The 22,730-nt window shown below is 40.4% G+C and overlaps 1 protein-coding gene and 1 non-coding gene across 5 annotated transcripts in view; both read left to right on the forward strand.

Annotated features, from left to right (window-relative positions):
* Fkbp5 (FK506 binding protein 5) overlaps positions 1-22,730 on the forward strand; it is a 137,059-nt gene that overhangs the window by 85,628 nt on the left and 28,701 nt on the right. For all 4 annotated transcript variants that reach the window (XM_023720557.1, XM_023720550.1, XM_004624198.2 and 1 more), the window contains 3 exons: positions 13,824-13,980; positions 18,623-18,713; positions 21,106-21,189. In XM_023720557.1, coding sequence (XP_023576325.1) covers positions 13,824-13,980; positions 18,623-18,713; positions 21,106-21,189 — 332 coding nt within the window. The remainder of the gene's footprint in view (positions 1-13,823; positions 13,981-18,622; positions 18,714-21,105; positions 21,190-22,730) is intronic.
* Positions 6,208-6,314, forward strand: LOC111818717. Its single transcript, XR_002822633.1, has one exon. It is a non-coding gene; the product is annotated as a U6 spliceosomal RNA (small nuclear RNA).

Below are 22,730 nucleotides of genomic sequence, written 5' to 3' on the forward strand. Positions count from 1 at the left end.
CATGTGGTGCTGGGGGATTGAACCGCGGTCCCTGATGCTTTCTTTGCCAAGCTAGTTCCAAGTAGGTGCTTTAGACCACTGAGCCATCTCTCCAGCCCAAATTTTTATTTTTATTTATTTATTTTTTCCATAATTTTATTGACAAATAGCAATGAGACAGTTTCAATTACTGTCTCAGTGTGCCCCAGGGGCGGATCAAACCCCAGGCCCCTGTACCTGCTTGCAGGCACTTTAATCCACTGAGCTGTTTGGCCAGCCCTATGACCAGCTATTTTTGTGTAAAGGGCAGTGAAGTAATTCTGTAAAGGGGATGCACAGGCTTTAGACGTCATGGCATCTTGAATTATGTAAGTCTTGGAATTAATACCTAGTGATCATATGAGTTTATTGTACTAAGAATCCAACCCATTACCATCAACATGCTAGGCAAATGTTCTGCCACTGAGCTATATACCTCTAACCTCTTTTATTTTATTTATTTATTTATTTATTTATTTAGCGAAACTGGGGATTGAACTCAGGCCTTTGCGCTTGCCAGGGAAGCGCTTATTCTAGCTTACTTTGTAACCCAGGTTGCTCTTGAACTCACAATATTCCTCCTGCCTCAACCTCCTGAGTACAGGGATTACAGGCATGCACCACCATGCCAGTAATTATATGATTTTAGACAATACCTTGAACATCTAGTTTTCTCATCTGGAAAATAAGAGTAATAATGTTTTACCCCTGGGCTGGAGATACAGCTTAGCGACACAGTGCCTGCCTGGTAAGCTTAAGGTCCCGAGTTCAATTCTTGGTATCAAAAAATAATAATGTTTTACCCCTACAGGCTGTTGTGACAATTAAGATAATATATAAAAGGGCTGAGGAGATAGCTCAGTGGCATAAGTGCCTGCCAGGCAAGTGCGAGGTCCTGAGTTTGTTTCCCTGGTACTGCCTGCCATGCCAGCCCCAGAAACAAGCATGGTGGCACATGCCTGTAATCCCAGCGCTAGGGATGCTGAGACAGGAGGACTACTGTGAGTACAAACTGTGTAGCGAGACCTTGTACCAAAAAATGAAGAAAATATATAATGAACACTTGATTTCTTTTTTCGTACTCTGTATAATGTGATCTTTAAAAAAAAAAAACAAAACTGGGAATCGAACTGAAGGCCTTTGCACTGAGCTACATCCCAAGGCCTCTCTTTAATAAAAAAAAAAAAAATCATTTATTTATTTATTTATTTATTTATTTGGTACAGGGTCTCACTACACAGCTTGGGCTGGTAGTGATCCTCCTGTCTCAGCCTTCCCAGCACTGGGATTACAGGTGTGTACCCCCACATCCAGTTTTGGGGGCCTGCACAGCATGCAGTACTGGTGATCAAATGCAGATCTTGGGCTTGACGGGCAGGCGCTTAGAATGCTGAGCTATCTCCCCAGCATCCTCTATATTGTCTTTCTATAATAAATTTTGCTTTCTTTAGATGGGCTTAAGGAAGGATATCTTTGATGCCTCTATCATATCCTACATATAACCCATCAGAAAATCCTTTGACTCTGCAAGGTTAGCCCCAGGACCTATGGTTAATTTGCCTCTAATAACTGTCTTCAAATTAATTTTATATCTTAGTTGATATAAGGTCTATTTTTAAGTTCTAAATCTAAATTTCTCCAGGTTTTGGGTTTCTAAAGAGTAATGTACCCTAATTCAAAATATTTTTCTAGATTGTAATCTTTTGTTTCCCTTTCATATTTTGTTTCAGTGTGGAAGACAGAAATTATGATACCTTAAAATAATTTCAGGGGCTGGGGAAATGGCTCAGTAGAATAAGTGCTTGCCTGGCAAGTGCAAGGGCCTGAGTTCGATCCCTAGTTCTCCAAAAAAAAAAAAGTGTATTGGGGTGGTGAGATGGCTCAGTGGTCTAAAGTACCTACTTAGAACAAGCTAAGCAAAGCACAAGGACTGCAGTTCAATCCCCCAGCACCACATGCCAGCCAGCCCCGAGCTGGCCACACACACACACACACACACACACACACACACACACACACACACACACAAATTAAAAAAAAAAAAAGAAAATAATTTCAACTTTCTCAAAGAAATCTTGATTATTGCTTTCTATATCATGACCCAGTGCTTGCAAATCAGTTTTAGGTATTATTCCATTATGCATATTCTTGTGTAAACTCAGATATAATTTGATTTAGTGTTGTCCTTTTTCCATTAAAAAAAAAATCACTGTGTTCTAAGGTACTCTAACCATCATGACTTTCATGACTGATACTGTAGTTCCAGGCTTTAGCTTACTTGCCAGTAGTGGCTGCATTACCACTTTTAAGTTTTGCTTTCTTAGAAAATCCAGTATGACTGACATAAGCCTCTGAAAAGTTGCTAGTCCTCTTCCCCAACTCCTAGTTTTTCATCCCCTGGTTTTTCAACTTCAGTAGCTGAAACAGGCTTGTGAGAACACTGGTTCTCTTGCCTCAGTGCTTTTAGCCACATTTGAATATAGACAATGCACACAGTTGGTAGAATATTCAAATGTGAACTTTTCAACGGAGTGACTTGCAAGTTCAAGTTGTTGGAGAACCTCCTTTCCCTCTCACCTCCTAAACCACTGAAATGTGGGTGGGGATAGGAGGGAGATTTTGATAAAGGAGGAGAAAATCAATAAGCATGCTAGAAAAGGAGAGATTAGGAGGAGTGGGTCAGAAATTATGACAAATTCCAGGAATATGTAATGTAGATAAAATGGAATGATGGGAACTAGATTCAGCAAACCCAGCCCAAAACAGGTGTAGAGAAGACCTCTACAGAGGTACATACCGTTCTCAACAAGCTCAGGCAGAATTCCAAGCTCACAATCAGCTGATGCAAGGGAGCCAGAACAGGCCATGGGGCAATTGCAGAGCTGTTATAAAACAATATAGGACAGCTAGGCCAGTAAACCTTGGTGCAGTTGCTCTCAGCTTTGGCAGAATTTATCTGAGGAGCTGTTAAAAATCCTGATGCCCAGGCCTCAGACCAGTTAAAAACAAATCCCAAAGGATGGAACTGCTTGGCACAAGTATTTTTTTTAACTTAGCAAGTGATTCTAGTTTCTGGACACGGACTGAAAAGTACTAACCTAGGGTCTACCTGGCTGTGACCTTTGCTCTGAAGCTAATGCCAACAAGGCCAGGTTCCAAAATGAAATAGGAAGCAGCCTCAGAAGACTACAGGAGGCTGGGGAGATGGCTCAGTAGAATAAGCGCTTCCCTGGCAAGCACAAGGGCCTGAGTTCAATCCCCAGTTCCGAAAAAAAAAAAAAAGACTACAGGTGTTAGGACTTGGGCCAGAGTGCAACTACATAAAACTACATAAACACATGCAAAGAGAATAAGGAAATGCAGCTCTGCACATAAGCAGATAACACCAGGGTTCTGCTCCTGAGGTCAGCACCGCGGAAGGGTATCCCCACCTTCCTTTATATGTGGTGCTGGGTACATAATAACTACTCAGTAAATACTTGTGCACACTTTACTCCTAACTGCCCCTCCCCCTGCTCAGGTCAGCTCAGCTTTGGAAAAGGCCTACCATGGGAACACATTCAGTGCCTATAAAAAATTGTGCCACCATCTAAGCACTGCAGCTCATGCCTGTAGTCCCATCTACTCTGGGAAGTGCAGACAAGAGGATTATAAGTTTAAGGCCAGCCTGGGCAACTTAGTGAAGCTCTGTCACAAAATAAGGATTGGTAATGCAGCTCAATGTTAGAGCACTTGCCCAGCTTTCAGGAGGCCCTGGGTTTAATCCCCAGTACTGCCAGCAAAAAGGAAAAAATGATGCTGGGTAATTATAATCATTTGATCATTCTGAACATTTCCGTTATTTCCAGACAGCAAAATCATTACTAAATATGAAGAAAATAAAAAGCACTAAGACAGACTAGCAAAAAGAACTTTAAAATACTGATTACTATCTTTAGAGATAGTTAAAAGAATATTAGATTTATAAGTCAAAAAATCAACTTCTCTAAAAAGAGAAGGCAAGAAAGCGTCTGGAATTAAGAATATGTCCATCATAATTGAAACTTGGACTAAGAGAGGAAGAGCAAAATGGGTTTTTCCTAAAATCTAAACCGATGATCTGAACAATAGCCAAGGATATCTCAGAATACAGAGGAAACAAGAGACAAAAGGAAAAAGAAAATGAGAGCGTGTGGATGACAAATCCAGAAGAGACAATAAGCATCTGATCTAATCAGACCCATAACAAAATTTCCTGAAAAAGCAATAAATCTTGAGACTAAAAAGGCAGACAGGGCTGGCCAAATAGCTCAGCAGATTAAAGTGCCTGCAAGCAGGTGCAAAGGCTGGGTGTTCAATCCCCAGGCCAGCCCCGCCCCCAGGACACACTGAGACAGTGATTGAGACTGGGCATGGTGGTATGCGCCTGTAATCCCAGCACTTGGGAGGCTGTAGACAGAAGAATCATTAGGAGTCCTATCTAATAGTGAGACCCTTAACATCCTGTAGACCTGTCCCTAAGATACAGAAAACAAACAAATAAATAAATAAATAAATAAATAAATAAATAAAAAGGCAGACAGGGCTGGCCAAATAGCTCAGTGGATTAAAGTGCCTGCAAGCAGGTGTAGGGGGGGGTGGTTCAATCCCTGGGCCTGCCATGCTGGCCCCACCCCTAGGGCACACTGAGACAGCAGTTGAGACTGGGTGTGGTGGCTTTCGCCTATAATCTCAGCTCTTGGGAGGCTGTAAACAGGCTGATCACTAGAGTCTGATCTAGTAGTGAGACCCTGAACACCCTGTAGATCCTTCCCTAAAATACAGTAAATAAATAAATAAATAAATAAATAAAAGGCAGACAGATAAAAGGAATGACTTTTCACCTCGATATTTTACCTGGTGAAATTTCTGAATTCCATTGCTTAAGAGAAAATTCTAAACTCTTCCAGGGAGTAACAAATTACGTACAAAGGTATGAAAATTGTATTAGTAACACATACTAGAGACAGTGCTTTGAGCAGTGTCTCTGGCAATCGATAACCTGAACCTAGAATTCTATACATAGCCTATTGTTTAAGTATGAGAACAAAAGTAGCCTTTTGGAATATGCAGATTTATACCCATCTTGGAAAAAAAAATTAGTGTATACTAAAAATATAAAAAATAAGCCCCCCCCAAAAAAACAACCCCAAGAAATAACAGTTCAAAGCCTAAGAAACAATAGTGAACAAAAAAATTATAATTCCTGGGGCTGGGGAAGTAGCTCACTCAGAGGCATAAACACCTACATGGCAAGCAGAAGGACCCAAGTTCGATCCCTGACACAGCCTATAATCCCAGAACTTGGGAGGTTGAGACAGGAGGATCTCTGCAACTTTGAGACTAGCCTGTGGGCTACAAAAGTGAGCACAAGGCCAGCCCAAACTGCATAACAGGACCCTGTCTCAAAAAAAGAAAAAGTAATTCCTGAATTGTATATATTTATCATGAAAGATATTTGTAGTAGGACTATAATGTTAAAAATAACTTTAAATAGAGAAAGTAGTCCTAAAATTCACTTGGAGCCAGAGGAGACTTAGAGTATGCAACAGCAAATCTGGGCAACAAAGGCAAGCAGGGGCATCACAATCCCTAACTTGAAATTATACTACAAAGCTACTGTGATTTTAAAAAAGAAAAAACATGATGTTGGGAAAAAAACAAACAAAACAAAAAACCCAAAAAATAGACCCAGGGATTGAAGAGATTAGAAGATGCAGAAACAACTCCAGATACACTTAGCTACCTTATCTTTGACAAAGGGGCCAAACATCTTCATTGCAAGAAAGAAAGCCTTGCTATTAATGGTACTAGAAAAACTGGCTTTCCACATGATCTATAAAACACTAAATCTATGTCTCTTACCATGCACTAAACTAAAATCAAAATGGATCAAAGACCTAAAAATTAAAACAGAAACAATAAATCTTCTGGAAAAGAGACTAGGTAAAACTCTTGAAGACATAGGTGTAGGCAAAGATTTTATGAACAAAACCCCGCTCAGACAGGAAATATTACACAGAACCAATAACTGGAATCTCATCTTATTGAAAAGCTTTTGCACAGTAACAGAAGTCACCAATAGAATGAAGAGACAATCTGCAGAGTGGGCAAGAATGTTTGCTAGCCCATTCTCAAAGGATTGCTACCTAGAATACATAAAGAAGTCAAATGCTCACTTTGGCAGCACATACACTAAAACTTGAACAATACAGAGAAGAATAGCATGGCCCCTGCGCAAGGATGACATGCAAATTAGTGAAGCATTCCATATTTTGTAAACATATTATCTCACTAGTATAAGAACCTGAAAGAGTAAATGAAATCTGAATGGAACAGTAGATACTGTGAAGGGTAAGAAACTGTTCAAAAGGAGGGAACAACTGGGATGAGGAAAAGGAGAAAAGAAGAAAAGGAATGAGAAATGTATATGCATATACATAGAATAACTTAGATAATTGTGCTGCTGATTTCTGCTGGTCTATTGAAAGGAGCAGTTAAAGCTTTTTTTTTTCTGTCTTTAATTTTTTGACCAATTTTACATGCTTCTATCTGATAATCAGGACAACCAATTTGAAAATGATTTTTTTTTTTAAAATTTGGCTGGCTCAGGCTGCCTTAAGAGTAGGTCTGGTAATGCAGGTGGAGGTGGGGATCGAACCACAGTATCCCGCACCTGACTGCATTTGCATGAGCAGGCACTTAAACAACTGAGCTAACTGGCAGGCCCCTAAACAACTAATTAGAAGACAAATATGCAATATAACAACCACTGTTGAATTCCTATCATTTTGATTAGTGGAATTCTGTATTGTTTGTTTGTTTTACTATTTTCTCTCTCTCTTCCTCTCTCTCTCTCTCTCTCTCTCTCTCTCTCTCTCTCTCTCTCTCTCTCTCCAGTACTGGGGATTGAACTCAGGGCCTTGCACTTGCCAGGCAAGCTGCTTATTGTACTGAGCTATCTCCCTGACCCTATTTTTATTCTCTTTTAAAAAATAAAAACCTATAAAATTCATTACCACCTAGAAAAATAATTGAGAAACTCCAAATTTAAAAACCCAATCCAAAATGGGCTTCTAAAATGAATATACTCGGGCTGGCAAGATAGCTCAGCAAACTAAGCACCTACTTAGGCAAGCACAGGGACCTGGGTTCAATCCCCGGCCCACATGTCGCACTGGCCCCACCCCCAGGCATGCAAAGTGGGCCTCCAAGTCTGGGCATGGTGGCGCACACCTGTAATCCCAGTGCTGGGGAGACTGAAAACAGGAGGATCACTATGAGTTTAAGACCCTGTACCAAGTACACTTTAAAAAAGAATGAAAAGTAGTAGTAGCAGTAGCACATAGAACTTCCAACCCCCCAATGTGGGCTGGTGAAATAGAGGAATAGGGAAATCTTTATTAATCCAGCAAAATAACTGTAAGATAAGAGTAAACTCTTTCATATCAGTGATTATTGGGCCAGAGAAACGGCTCAGTAGAATAAGTGCTTTCCTGGCAAGTGCAAGGGCCTGAGTTCAACCCCTGGTTCCACCAAAAAAAAAAAGTAATTACAAAAATAAGGATGAGATGAAGTTTCCTGTTAAAGGCAGATGTCTCAGAAAGTACAAAATGATGACGATAACAAAATCTAACTATATGTACTTTATAAATGAAATAGCAAAAACAAAAATGCATCAAAAATTATAAATAGAAAAATATTCCATATATGCTGTTACCGACGCCTGGTAGAGCTGTAAAGGTTGATTTTTTTTTTTTTTTTTTTTCCGGAACCAAAGATTGAACTCAGGCCCTTGCACTTGCCAGGGAAGCGCTTATTCAACTGAGCCATTTCCCCGACCCTAAAGGTTGATTTTTGATATTGTTTATTTGTTCACATGGTTTTGGAGGATTTATGAATGTCCTTGCAGATAAGTCAAAGAAGAGAGTGAATATTTGAAGCCGTTTTCTTACATGTTTTCATGAAACAGCATACAGTGTCTTGGGCTAAAATGGACGATGTTCATATTCAAATATTTTTTGGGTTGTTTTGTTTTGTTTTGTTTTGTTTTGTTGCAGAACCGGGGATTGAACTCAGGGCCTTATGCTTGCCAGGCAAGCACTTATTCTACTGAGCCATCTCCCTGGCCCCTATATTTTTTATCTATATATACCTCCCTTTTTCTCAAAAGCTTCCTCTCACTCTTCAGCCAGTTGTGGTGCACACCGGTAATCCCAGTACTCAGGAGGCTGAGGGAGCAGGATGGCTGTGAGTTAGCCAGACTGGGCTATAAAGTTAGTTCAAGGCTGTTCTCAACTGTGTAGTGAGGCCCTGTCTGTAAAAAGACTGAAAAAAGTCTATTCATCCCGAGAAAACCCCAACCAATGCATCACTTATTTTAAAATAGTATTACGAAACAAAAGCTCCCTATCAGTAATAAATCTGAACCATCTCTTGGACTTTATTAAAATAGGAATACTAATAGATTTTTAAAAGAAAATAACTATTAAATTAGTGAAAATTACCGCCCTTCTCCTAATGCCCTGTTTTAGATTAGTCATTAAATAAATCCTTTGTGGCCCAGTACTAAGTATGTGCTCAGTACTGTGACATACAAAAGAAGTATAAGACACTGTCTTTGTCTACTAGGAATTTTACTCATGCTTTGACAGCCTTCTTTATGGAGCCATTAAATGTTTTCCTAAACACAGTTCTAAAATGTGTTTAATCTGGTATAAATTACCTCTAATTACAGGGAAATAATTTTAACTAACATCTGTGTATCCACACTTCACAGTGTTTCCATATTAGATACCACTAAGTCAACCCAGTCAATAGTTGTGAGCTAGCTAGTATTATTATCACTGTTCTATAGATGAAGAATCAGAACTTATACTTTCAACTGCTTCCCAAGCCTTAATTATTAAGCAGCAGAACGAGACTGGCTCAAGTGCTCTGCTGGTGTGAAGGGAGGAGTGGGTGTGTCTGTGGTAGAGTTATTCGGTGGGGAGTAGTGTATGCTTTCTTGGTTAGACTAAGGAATCACTTGAATAAATGTGATAGTATTCTAGTAGCCAGGTTCCCACTGCCCCACTAGCATCCGCCTCCAGTGCCACAAGTAACCTCAGTAGTGTTTGTTCACCTCAGATAGCGCCCAAGGAGGATAGAGGCAGTTTGGGGAAAACATGACCATCATGCCTGATTAAAACCTGCTGCCTTGTAATCAGTGATTGATGTGCCTCTCCTGCTTTTAGAAATCCCTCTGCTGTCCTTTCAGGGGTTCAGCAAGGTCCCCTTCTCTCAATGCCTTGCTGTATTAGACAGAGACTCATTTGGCATGAGGTAGGAACAAGGAAAACCCTGGCCGGCCAAGAGGGAGTAACCTGTCCCAACCTGGTTTTCCTGGTCCAGTGACCAGTCTTGTCTAGTAGTAGTGCCTTACAACATTCCCATTCAGATCCCCATGACCCGGTAATTGTTTTGGGAATGAGTGCAAAGCTATCGGACACCAGCTACTATAATTAGAAAAGGGGAAAACAGACACTTACCAGAGCTAGCTTCTTTAGGCTGGAGCATTTACAGCACTTTTTAAAAAAAGTTTTGAAGCCTCTTTCTCAGTTTTGCTTCCTAAAATACAAACTGTACAGTTTTGGGGTTCTTGCATTCCAGTTTTTGTTACTGCTATGCACTCTTTCCTTTTTTTCCCCCCTATTTTAATCGGAGTACAAATTGCTGTCAGCACATCGAGTTCATGTGCCAGCCACATTCAGAACAGGGTGTTCTGTGCTCTTCAAAACAAAATTGCTCTAGTAAGAGAACAATAAGTCAGAGCTCCAGTTTAAATGATGTTTTGCAGGAGATCGGGCTCACTTGATGTGGTTACACTCGGATTGCGCAGCTCATCTTGGGTAATTTGGTTTGGTTTGACTTCTGGGGGTTTGGAGGACCTCCACCCCATTTAAGTTACATAGACTTTAAGTCAAGAGAAAACATTGTCTCTTTTTAACTTGTTTACTTCTTTCTCTACCAAAAAAAGCCCTAAGTAGAAGCATCCTGTATGCACTTTCATTCTCTTTAGACACGTCATAGATCATTTACTTCCCGCAAATCATGCTGGTTGAGATTAGCAACAGACCTCCTGAGCCCTAGAGGCTGATCTCTCAAGTGAGTCATAATGGTTATTATTAAATATTTATTAAGTGAGTATTTGCACTAAGAGATATGAGGTCAAAAGCAACCACATGTCTTCCACAGCCAGAGGTGCCACAGGTTTTGTTGGTGCAATTATGAAGACAGTATGAAAGACAAAAAGTGGATCTATAGGAGGCACCTGTCACCCAAATCACTGTAGCAGTGGGCAGTCTTTCTGTGGCTTCTACTGGTATAGGAGTTCTTGCCAGTGGTCTTGTAGAACTTGTCACACCAGCGTTCCAAGTTTAGAAGCTAGTAACTCGGCAAGCCTTTGCTACTCGTAAAGAATGAGTGGTCTGTGTACACGTAGGGCTCTGATACTGCCTCTTGATCTAACATTTCAGCTAACTCACTGTTACAAAGTGATGGTTTTATATACACATAAACAGGATATATGGGTGTGTGACTGGGTATCATTTTGAAGAATTAGATTTATCAGGGGAATATAAGGTATTGATAAGAGCTAATTACAGATGATCAAAGACACCTGTTGTCTGATTTACTATCTTTTTCAGAAAGCTATAGTATTTTCCTTTCTTAGTTATGCCTTTGTTGTAGTTTGGTTTTTTCTTTTCTTGATTTTCTTCTTTTATCTTTCCTAACATGTTTATAAGTAGCCAGTCTCCCCCTGACCTCCAGTGATGGGCTACCACATGTGAAGAGAGCTGAAATTATGTAACTTTAAGCACATACATTCAAGCTGAAAGCCAGTCTAGGAAACTGACACATAGGCAGGAATCTTTCGCAGCCTCTGGATTTCCTGTTTTGAAAACACATTCAGACTTCATCAACCAAAAGCCACAACAAATGTACTGATAATTTCCTCCTCTACTAAATGTACTCTCCTTTAGGGAAGAAGATGATGTTTCGAACAATAAGCCTCAAGCAAAAGAAAAAAAAATCTGTTGACTAATCCACTAACTACTAGGACAATAGATCTCAATACTTGAGACAGTGTGTAATGCCTGTACTGAAATTCACTTTACTTAGCAAACCTTTTTTTATGAAAAGTGTCATCCATTAGTCTAAATTAAATTGCTTGGGCAAACTTAAAAATATTTAGATATGCAGACTTCTAAGAACTCTCAACCCTTTAGAAATGCCAGTTTGGTTTTTTGGGGGTTTTTTATGAGCTTTTTTGGTGGTACTAAACGATTAACCTAAGGCCTATGCGTGCTAAGTAAGTGCTCTACAACTGAGCTAACCCTTTTAATTTTTGATTAGAGGCTGTGGTCTTACTGAGTTGCCCAGGCTGGCCTCCGACTTGTGATCCTCCTGCCTTTCATTCTCCCAAGTAGCCAGAATTAGGGGCACACACAGCTGTGCTGATAAAACGTCAGCTTTTGGCCAATAAAAATACCTTAAACCCTACACTGCAGAATCTCTAATATGCATATATTTAAAAAATAAAGTTGATGACTCAGTGGAATAAGCACTTCCCTGGCAAGCACAAGGGCCTGAGTTCAATCCCTGGTTCCGCCAAAAAAATAAATAAAAATAAAAATAAAGTTGAATTATTATTTTTAAAATGTTTTCCAATTCAGAAGAAATTTAACTTGCCTGCAGGCTGATTATTTTATTGAGCTGTTATTCTAAAAGTGAGTCTAAAATAGAATCATCTGCATTTGTGAGTATGGGATATAAAACAAAATGCCGAAAGCAGTTTAGCTCTAGCCCTAGCCTTTGGTGAAAGAGCTGACTCAAGATTCAAGCCCTCGCTAGTGTGGCTGCAGTGGGAACAAGTTAAGATGCTACTGACCCCAGTAAGTTAGAAAAGGTGGAGAGCTTTAAAGCAGTAATGTCCAGGTGACATTTGGGCCCCTTCTATCTACACTACTGCTGTTTACTCTTCTGAATTTCTCCCATTTTTCAGGTCTAGGATAAAAGTAATCTGATCAAATGATTAACTATGGGAATTAGTGGTGAGGCTGGTTTCAGGCCTAAAGATTACTGGGTCATAGAATCATAAATTTCTAGAGTTTCAAGGGATCAGCAGTTCAAAAGTGGAATAAATTGAAATAGAATTTTGTGTTTGGAAAATATTAGTTGTCTTATTGGACATGGGATGAGTATGAAAGAATGAGTAATTTTATTTATTTTTTTTAGTCTCCCTAAAACAAATTGTTGATCTACAGGTGATCAGTCAGTCTTAGAACAGAAGTGTTTTCGGGGCCAGGCGTGGTAGTACACACCTGCAATCCCAGCACTCATGAGGCTGAGGCAGGATCACCGGGAGTTCAAGGCCTATGTAAACTACATACTGAGACCCTGTCTTAAAAAAATAGGAATTGGGCCAGGGAGATGGCTCAGGGGAATATGTGCTCCCTGGCAAGCGCAAGGGCCTGAGTTCAATCCCTGGTTCTGCCAAAAAAAAAAAAAAAAAAAAAAGTAGGAATGTTGTAGGAAATCTAAATGGAAAGGCATAAATATCCTAAATATGAGAAATAATAGAAATAATTTAAAAGTTTCAGATATATGTTTGTTTGTTTGTTTGTTTGGTGGAACTGGGGATTGAACTCAGGTCCTTGCACTTGCCAGGCAAGTGCTTATTCTGCTGAGCCATCTCCCTGGCCCTTCAGATATATGTTTTTCCTGTTTTGTCCTAAAACAAGATGAAAGCCATCTTTTCTATGTGAAATAATTCTAGGAATGAGCTGAGTAGATTTGGGTGCTGTGGGGATTTAGGCCCCACAAAATTTACTATTTCTCCAGAATCTGGGGCTTTTGTACTGTCTGTGTCACCAGGCTTCTTTTACTTTTATTTTTAAAATTTTGAAAGAAGGTCTTGCTCAGTTTTCTGGGCAGGACTCAAACTTCCTCTTTCCTCAGCCTCCCAGAGTGCTGGGATTCCAAGTGTGCTCCACCTTGCCCAGCTAGAAATTGACTTTTTCACTGAATAGTTCAAGAGAAGTTATTAATTTAGTAGATTTGTGAAGTGATAGTGGAGGATTTCTTTTCTTTTCTTTTTCTATTTTTTTTTGGCAGAATGAGGGATTAGAACTCAGGCCTTTCGGCTTGCCAGAGAAGCTCTTATTCCACTGAGCCATCTCCCTGGCTGTGAAGTGATAGAAACTATTATTTCCCTCATTTTATATTTATTACCTCCACTAAGAAAGACAACTAAGTTGGTTATTGATATTTTTTTTATCTTTGGGTGTTCCATTTTTATTTAAGTACATTTATGAATGTAATTAAAGAGTCTTCAAGAAAAATGTCAGTTAATCTGTCATTGGGGAAATTCAATTGGGATTTTTTTTTTTCGCCCAGGCATCAGCAACAAGATGCAGTTATAGATGGCTGAGTCATTATATGTGTGATATTAAATTTGTGGTATTTTATAATTATTTAAAAATGTTCCATGTTCTGTGAAGCTGTATAGATAGCAGGAGTATGCATGCTTTTTCATTCAGTATCTTAGTATCTTCCATGAACTAATGCAACAGTGATTTGATTGAGTCAGGTTACAGTTAGCCCTTCAACTTTCAGACTGGGTGGGTTGATGAAATAAGAAAGGAGAAATGGTATTTGTGGTATTGCTAGCCACTCATTTGTGCCTTCACTAAAGCATCCTATGGTAAAGAGCAGCTCTGTTGACTGACCTTTCTCACCTTCAGTCCACCTGGAAGGCCGCTATGGTGGAAGGATGTTTGATTGCAGAGATGTGGTATTCATTGTTGGTGAAGGAGAAGACCACGACATTCCTATTGGAATTGACAAAGCCATGGAGAAAATGCAGCGGGAAGAACAGTGTATTTTATATCTTGGTCCACGGTAAGCAGCCTACCAGTTCCATGTTCTGTGAAGCAGTATAGACAGCAGGAATATGCATGCTTTTTCATTCAGTATCTTGGTATCTTCCATGAACTTAATGCAACAGTGGAAACATTTCATTGAGTCAGGTTACAGTTAGTTATCAAGTATATTAGTCGGCCTTACCATATCACACGGGGTTGTGAGCATGTTTACTTGTATGATGGGGGTTAAAGACAGGACAGACAGGCACATTTTGTCTGCCATATTCCCAGAGTCAGGCAGCTGTTGCCCTTCTCACATATGGTTCTCCTACCCCCTCTTGTCTTTTCTCTAAATTGGGCAGGAGACAGTAAAACATGTGGGCCTTAGGAGTTAAAGAACCATTTGGATGATTTACTACTACTTGCATTTATGCCACATGTTCTTATACGGAGTCTTTAAAAAAAAAAAAAAAAAGTGTATTCTTCCTGGATCTAAAGGCAGCAGAGATGACTCATTTTTGCCTAAATTTTTCCCATCATAAGGATCTCCGTTAGCAATTCCAAGCCTAGAACTATCAGATCTGACAGTGTGTATTATGAAAACATGTTTTTTTTTTAAAGGCAAAAATATGCTTGGTACTATTTTTAGGTCTAAAATTATACCATGAATCTAACCCTTCTATCTTGAATAGTAGACCCCTGAGATACCCCAGGATATTTTGATTCTGTTCTCATGAAAGAGTGGTCTGCTTATCTGGTGGGCTTCCTTTGGGGGTTCCATGAGTTTCTGATGGTAGGATGTTTCCACCATCCTTGATGACCTGCCCTTGCCAGTAAAAATCCTGTGCTTTTTGTACTGTTTGTTGCCTTTGTGTATCCTCTGTAGTAATCCAGTGGCATGTTCACCTTTGCCCAAATTCTTGATCATAATAATATTTCTCAGATGATGTTTTAGTCATGCTACTATGCACTCAAAATCTTTCCAAAATGTTCTGCTTTAAACTCTTTAAAGCCTTTATGAAAGCACCTTTGTGTAATACTTCCTTTTCTCTATCCTATTTTCTTTTTTTCCTACTATATTCCTACTTCAATATGTTTTATTTATTCTACATTGTAATTCTGAGGTGAAGCTATTTCTATTTCTAACAGGAACTTTTTTTAGTAAAGTAGAACATAGAGAAGGCTCTCTCCTCCATAGCCAAATAATCTGTAATTATTTAAGTCTAGCATTCAAAATTATAGGATTTCTAAATTTGGGGGGGGGGATTTGTCTCATGTGTGTTTTCAAATTTAAGCCCCTTGAATATAAGTTCTGTACATATTGTCAGCATATAATACAAATCAGTATTACATTTTAACCTACCTGATAAGGCAGTGTGGGTGGAGGTGTCTCAAATTCAATGGCAAAAGAAAACAGAAATTGACTTTATTAATGCAAGTAGTTCCTTGCAAGTTTAAACTGTATCACCCGTGGTTCAAGCCTGCTCTGCTGCAGCTTGAGAAGTCACTTAACTCCCCTGATCCTCAGTTTCCCCTTGTGTAAACGGGGATAGCAGCATCTTCCTAATGAAGGTGTGGAGGGCAGGCTGAGGTAACACAGGTGAAGTGCTTAGCAAACTGCCTGCATTATGACCAGGCTCCACGTCTTTTGGGATGGCTGTGTTTCTCTTTCATTTCACCGTTCGACCACAGAAAAAGAAAATCCTCTTTTAACATATGGTAGATTTTTCAGATCTTTTCAAGCATAAAAGTACTCAACAAGTTTTCACAAGCCTCTAAACATAAAAGTTTGCTCATGTTTTAGGAATATGGTTTAGTGTAGTTAGAAAGGTGCGTGTTATTTTCTGCTCAGTGTGTTGGTATGTTGAGATGAAGTACCAAGTGTATTCTCTGCCAAATGTCTGTGCATGTGCACGCACGCGCGCGCACACACACACACAGTGTAATACTGCACTCATGTATAGAAGAGCCGTGCGCACCAAGCATGTTCTGTGTGCATACAGTGAATTTACTTATCTTGTTCAGATTTCCACTTGCCATTGCATCTGGGTGTTGCTGTAAATATGGCGGTTGCAAATTTGTGCTTAGTGTCATCTATGTATCATTCTCCATAAAACTTCCAAGGAACAGTTTCTTTTTGACTTTGATTCCTTGGCAGAATGTTTTCGTACTAAAAAAATGCATAAGACACTTCCAAAGAACTCATTTTTCTCTCTTCATTGGGGTAGTATCTTCCCTTTATGTTGTTGTTTTTAATGATGTGACTAATTAACCTTTCTCATTTTAAGTGAAGCGTGGATAGTTTTAACTTTTCTCTTTCCTGTTTCCTTATTCTTCTGTCCTGCACCAGCCTCAGACAAAAACACAGGTTGCCATGAGTGGTGGAGTCTCATTATGAGGCAGTATAAGCCAAAAAACTAAATAGTTTCCTCAGATCACACAGATTCAGAATTTAAATCCTGGCTCTGCCATTGCCTCTTTGTGTGACTTCTAGGAAGGGCTTCTCTCTGAGCCTCAGTTTCTTCACCTGTTGGAAAGAACTGGTAATGCAAGTATTTACTGGAAGCATATAAAGGTCTGATGGTCACCAAAGTTTCTTATTTGTATCTCTGCACTGGAGGAAACTGTTAATTCAAGGACATTGATACCAAATTTCTTCTGTTATGCAGCCCAACTTAAGTTAAGGTTAAGCTGTTTTGGTTAAGTCCTGGAATGTCATCTATGGTATTTTATCTTTCTGTCAGATGACTTATGTGCCCTGAGTCCTTCTTTACCCAGACGAGTAGTATGTCAGACAACTTTCTGTGGGATCCAGAAGTTGGAAACAGTTCCCAGAACAACTGAGTGTGATCAGGCGCCTTCACAGGGTGCTGCGTCCCACCTAATCTTGACAGCATCACTGCAGTTTAACATAGTAATGGTCTCCTTTAGTCTGCTTTGATCCTTTTGAGAGCGGCCAGGAGGCTGTGGTGGCTCCTCTGACCTGTTCTTCATACTTCCTGCTCAGTTACAGGTACCCTGTTTGTGAGCTCCTGTCAGCAGTTTTCTTATCCTCAGACTACTGATGTTGAGGCCGGGTAATTCTTGGAGATAGGAGCTGAGCTGTGCGTAGCAGACTGCTCAGCAGTGTTCTGTCTTCTCCCGCCCAAAACCAGTTTCACTTCTCTAGTTTAAACAACCCAAGATGTCTCTACACATTGCCAGATGCCCCCAGGGAGGAATGGTTAAAAGTATCCCAACTAAGACCCACCAGTCTACAGCAAATGCCAAATCATCTGTTGCACTTCTCCCTGCCTAACATAGGACTCCAAATCATAACACACGCTCAGTAAACGGGGGAGGCAGGGAATGTTATTTACCAGGTGGCAGAAATAAAATAGGAGAGTTTAAAAGCTCCCAAGTAGGTACCATTTCCTAAAATTGGCCACTACTAATTACATCTTTTGTTTCTTTGCTGAAGAGACCCTTTGCCCTGCTATTAAAGTCACCACACCCCATTCTTACCAGCTCTCCCTGTAGGCCTCTGCCTCCTGGCTCCAGCTGACATTTTCTTGTGTAACCATGGAGGTGAATGAGTAAGCAGTTTTCTTGGACAATCAGGCAAGGGGTGCAGAAGGTAGTACAAGCAACAAAGTATGTCTTTTCCTACTTTAGTCCTGCTATCCCAGAGAAAATTGGAGGTAATTTTGATGTCTTTCAACCCATAACCTAAAGTTTGGTCTTACAGAGTTTTTTTGTATGGTAGTACTATTTCACACATTCATAAGTAGTTTGACTTACAGTGGATGGGAGGGAATATTCCAGGGAACACTGTACCAGTGTGCTGGGCAGTGTTCTAAATGCCAGGAACCCACAGAACCAGATACACAGGCTCTCTTAGAGCTTCCCCTCTGGCAGATGCATACTTCTTGAACTCAGGACCTTGTGCTTTCCAGGCAGGAGCTTATGTCACTGAACTATGTACCCAGTCCCTAAATGCATGCTACTTGAATATGCTTACTCTGAGATCTTAAATGGCCTTAAAAACAAACTTGCATATCCCCAGTTATTTTATTCAGTGTTTTAGCTAAAAGGGTATAGCTTACATATGTCTCTTGATGAGTCAGTAGGGCTATTTTTATTATGTATTTTTTAAACTTACTTGTGTTTATTTGTGCACCTTTTAAAATCTTAAATATTGTGAGAATACACTTCTCTAAGATGTCTTTCCATTTTTCTGACTGGAAGTGGTAGTACTGGAAGGTGGTGGGTATTACCTTAAAGTTAGAAGCTTATTAAATGTACCTTTAATGAACATCACTGTAACAATTACAGTGGCCGTGTCTCCTCTGTCCTTGCTGGTAAAGCTTCAGGAGAAAGTCCTAATAGCTAAAAATAGCTAAATATTAAATCAGGCAGAGAAAAAAGGCATTGAGCAAGTTGTCTCAAGTAGTAGGGGGTTCTATTATATGTGTATATAAAAGAAAAGGAAACTAAATCTAGACAGAATTCTTAAAAAGCCACAGAGGAATACTTGGCACTGTATCTTCTGATCAGCATCTGGTTTGTCTTCAGAGTCTCTGATGTATGTAACTTACAAATGATAGTTCTATGCTAGTATGATACCTCAGAACACCAAAGGAAGTGCCTAGAAATACACCAATTCTTTTAAAGTTTTATTTTTTTACTCTCCATTTCAGATATGGTTTTGGAGAGGCAGGGAAGCCTAAATTTGGCATTGAACCTAATGCTGAGCTTATATATGAAGTAACACTTAAGAGCTTCGAAAAGGTGAGAAAATACCAACTTCTCTAAAATCATAGTAGAGTTCCTCTCCATCTACTTCCTATTAACTCTATTATGGGTGGTATAGTCAGTTGCTGTGTTGTTTCTCATTACCAGGTTTGTCTCTTGTGTCCCACACTGCTACAGGAGCATGGGACAACTGACAGAGCACAGCTGATACACAACCAGAGAGCTTAGTGTTCTTATTTTGTTCCTACGTGTCAGCCTTTTTTTTTTTTTTTTTTTAACTTTTTTGGGTAGAATCCAAGACTTGTTCCCTTATTTGTTCCTAGACTTGTTCTTTTTGTACTTTTTTTTCTGGGTTGAGGACAAAAAGGATCACGTACTGCCAAGCAGCTCCTTGGGGGAGTGGGGTGCAGCTTTCCAAGGCTGAACGGATTGTACCCTTCTCAGGAGTCACAAAGAGGCCTACGCTGGGGCTCCCAGTTATTATCCCAATTGCTAGGCCAGGAAGCCTGTTCTGTGTCCCACCAAGGACACAAGAAAGCCTGCTATCCCTAGGCCTTTTTAGAATTTTCATACCTGTCACAGTGGAGAAGTAAGAGGATTTGTCATTTGTCTTGAGTTCCAGAAACAGTCTGCCTCAGTGGGAGGTTTTTCCAACCCAGGACCACCTCTGGAGGCTCCCAGCAGTGTTGAACTGGATGGACACACAGCACATGACTGAGCCACGGCCTCACTCAGCCAGCTACAGGCCCTGTATGACCAATATCCATTTCCTGGAGCTCCTCAGAAACTGCCTTTTGTGTTCCTATTTTATCTCCACAGTACTGCCACCTCCATATTCTGTGCATTAAGCTTTGGACTAGAAGTGTAACTGTTTATATTTATCAGACTCCAAAAGAAAATAGTTGTCCTGTGGACCTGAAACTTTGGGCTGAGACACTGTGGGGAGGACTTCTCCCCAAGCTGGGGTCCTCCTAATCAAACCCCTCCCACAAGCACAGGCTCTTCTCCCTGTATCACTTGTTGCTCGGCAACCTGTCTCGAACACCTGCTAAGTCTTCACTGACCCTCCTGTGCTGTCTTCACAGCACCTTGTGGTTTTATTAAGGAGGAAAAAAACAACCTTTAGCACATGGCTTTCTGCTTTCCCTTGTTATAGAGGAACCCCTCTCTTCCCTTCTGTGCTTATTTAGGAGAATTCTGTCTGTGGCATGCCACAGCAGCCCTGTGTCAGCTATTGCCCCATAATTGTGTTCATGCAGCACTGCTGAGTAGATTTACATGCAAGAAGGCTTGTGATGCCATTGGGGCAGTGTGGTTTAATTCTGCCTTATAGTATTAAGACTATTTATGGTCCATAAAGACAGAAGCCAATATGAAAAAGCAAAGGGCTCTTGTTAACCAGGCTTTTAAATAACTGGGCTAAGTTGTTAGGAGACAACATGATCACCAAGTCATTAATATCCCCCTCCTTCCTGGCTGTGGCACAGACACAAATTGTCCACCCCATATACCACACACACACCCAGTGCCAGAAGTGGAACCAAGGGCCTCATGAATGCTTGGCAAGTGCTTAACCACTGAGCTGCATCCTAAGCCCCTACTAATTATCTTTTGCATAAATTTTTGTAGTTACCCACTTATACTTCATAATTCATATGCACTAAGTCCTTACTACTCACCACACCTATTACCAGTTTCCCAGAAAATCCTCAATTGTTCCATTAACTTTATCTAGCTAAATCTAGCTATTCATATGGAAAATGCATTTACTTTTGGGTTATATCTGTGCTGATGGAGAGTAAGGATACCTGTAATACAAACTAGAAGGTGACCATGAGCTCATTTAATTGTGGCTCTGTTGTGATATTTCTTCCCAAGCTGTGCACTTTTGGTTGTTCATGTGAAATTCCCCATCTATATATCAGCACTGTGATACCATTCATACCAACTTAGGGTATCCTGGTTTTTAGAGTGACAGGTGCCTGCCCTGGAATTTTGAAAAATTCTGTAAGAATATACAACTATGACTTGACCACTGTAGTGTTCTCATTTTAGAACTGAAAAACTGAGGCTTGAGAGAAACAACTAGCTCAACTCAGAAGAGCAGGTTAGTGGCCAGATGTGCAGCAGGGAGCTACAGGCCCCATCTTCATTGGCTGTGCTCAGAGAGACTCTTTGCAGTGCTAGCGGTTTATGTTCGTGGGGTGCTTTGTCTGCCCCACCCACCAGGCAGCATGGGTCGAGCCGCAGCATGGCCATCATGGAAAGTGAATTCAGAAGCAGTAGAAAGAGCACCAGCCTGGCAGTGGCACAGTGGCATATGACTGTAACGGCTGGTGTGTTTTGAGATTTGGGTTGGTTCTTCAGGGCATCAACCAGTGATTTTCCTCATGTGCTCATCTAACCATTGCCACAAATTTGCACACAGGCCAAAGAATCCTGGGAGATGGACACCAAAGAAAAACTGGAGCAGGCTGCCATTGTCAAAGAAAAGGGAACTGTGTACTTCAAGGTGTGTGAGTCCCTGTACAATCCTTTCCATTTCAAAGGATTTGCTCAGGTGGCAATGAATTGTGCTGGTATTCCCTTCTCTGAATTCTATCAACACCCTTCTTGGTAAGAATGAACCTTCATTGTTACATGTCTGCCAATTCAGTAATGGTAAGAAGGGAGTGAATAAATGTGAAAAAAATAAGAGGCATACCTCTTTTATGCATTGCAGTCTAGATTGCAACCTTCCATAAAGGCAGACCAAATCACCCGAGCATCTTGCTTTATACACAGACAGAATAATTGTTAGCAAGTAAGAGAAATTAGGCCCAGGGACATAACTCAAAGGCATAGTGCCTGCCTGCTAAGTACAAGGTCCTGACTTCGATTCCCAGGTTTTTTATTTTGTTTTGTTTTGTTTTTTATGTATTTAGTACAGGGTCTCACTATGTAGATAGAACTCATAGTGATTCTCCTGTTTTCATTCTCCCAAGAGCTGGGATTACAGGCACGTGCCACCATGCCCAGTCTCAATGGCTGTTCAGGGCGCCCTGGGGGCAGAGCCAGCAGGCACACAGGGATCAACCCCAGTCACTGCTCTGCTGCTCTGCTTAAACAGGTGCTTTAATCTGCTGAGCTATCTGGCTGGCCCTTCAATTCCCAATACCAAAAAAAAAAAAAAAAAGTAATAGAATTTACAGGGGTAAGTTTCACATCATTTTCCATTTCACTGTCTTGTTGAAATCATAAAAAAAAAAAAAATCCTATGACAAAGGGATAATAAAGGATATGCATTTATACATATATATTTTAATAGAATATTCTTCCCAAAGTATTGTGTTATATTGGTTTATATGTAAATGTGGCCAAGTCTTTCCTCAAGACTCTTTATTGTTGCTGTGTTGTTTTGTTTTTATTTTATCACAGCTTGGCCCCATAGTGATCCTCCTGTCTCAGCCTCCCCAAAGCTGGGATTAGAGGTGTGTGCCACCACACCCAGTTTCAGTGGCCAGCCCAGCACGCCCAGGGTTCCTCGGCTGGCACAGCAAGCGGTACCAGGATTGAACCCAGGTCCTTGTACTTTCCAGGCAGCCACTTAGACCACCAAGTTATCTCACCGGCCCTGTTCTTGCTTTGATTTGCTTTGTTTGCTTTAGTTGGAGAGGGGATGTACTGAGAATTTAACCCAGGGGCCTATAGACATGCTAGGCAAGTGCTGTCTCTACCACTGAGCTATGTACAGGACCCAACACCTGTTATAACAATACTTATAACTGAAAAAACTGTATTCTCTGTACCTGTTAGGTGGAAATAGCAAATATCCCAACAATAAATGTTTTTTTTAAATCTTTAACATTTATTTAACATAAATAAGAAATGCATCACTACCTACCAATATTGCCATAATTGAACAACAAAGAAAAAGTATCCTCTAGTGATGCTAGCTGCTACTGACAAATCTCCCAAGGGAAAAAAAGGGGGGGGTGCTGGGGAGATGGCTCAGTGGAATAAGCGCTTCCCTGGCAAGCGCAAGGGCCTGAGTTCAATCCCCGGTTCTGCCAA

Source organism: Octodon degus, unplaced genomic scaffold (assembly GCF_000260255.1).
Source record: "Octodon degus isolate 3935 unplaced genomic scaffold, OctDeg1.0 scaffold00005, whole genome shotgun sequence".
Lineage (NCBI taxonomy): Eukaryota > Metazoa > Chordata > Mammalia > Rodentia > Octodontidae > Octodon > Octodon degus.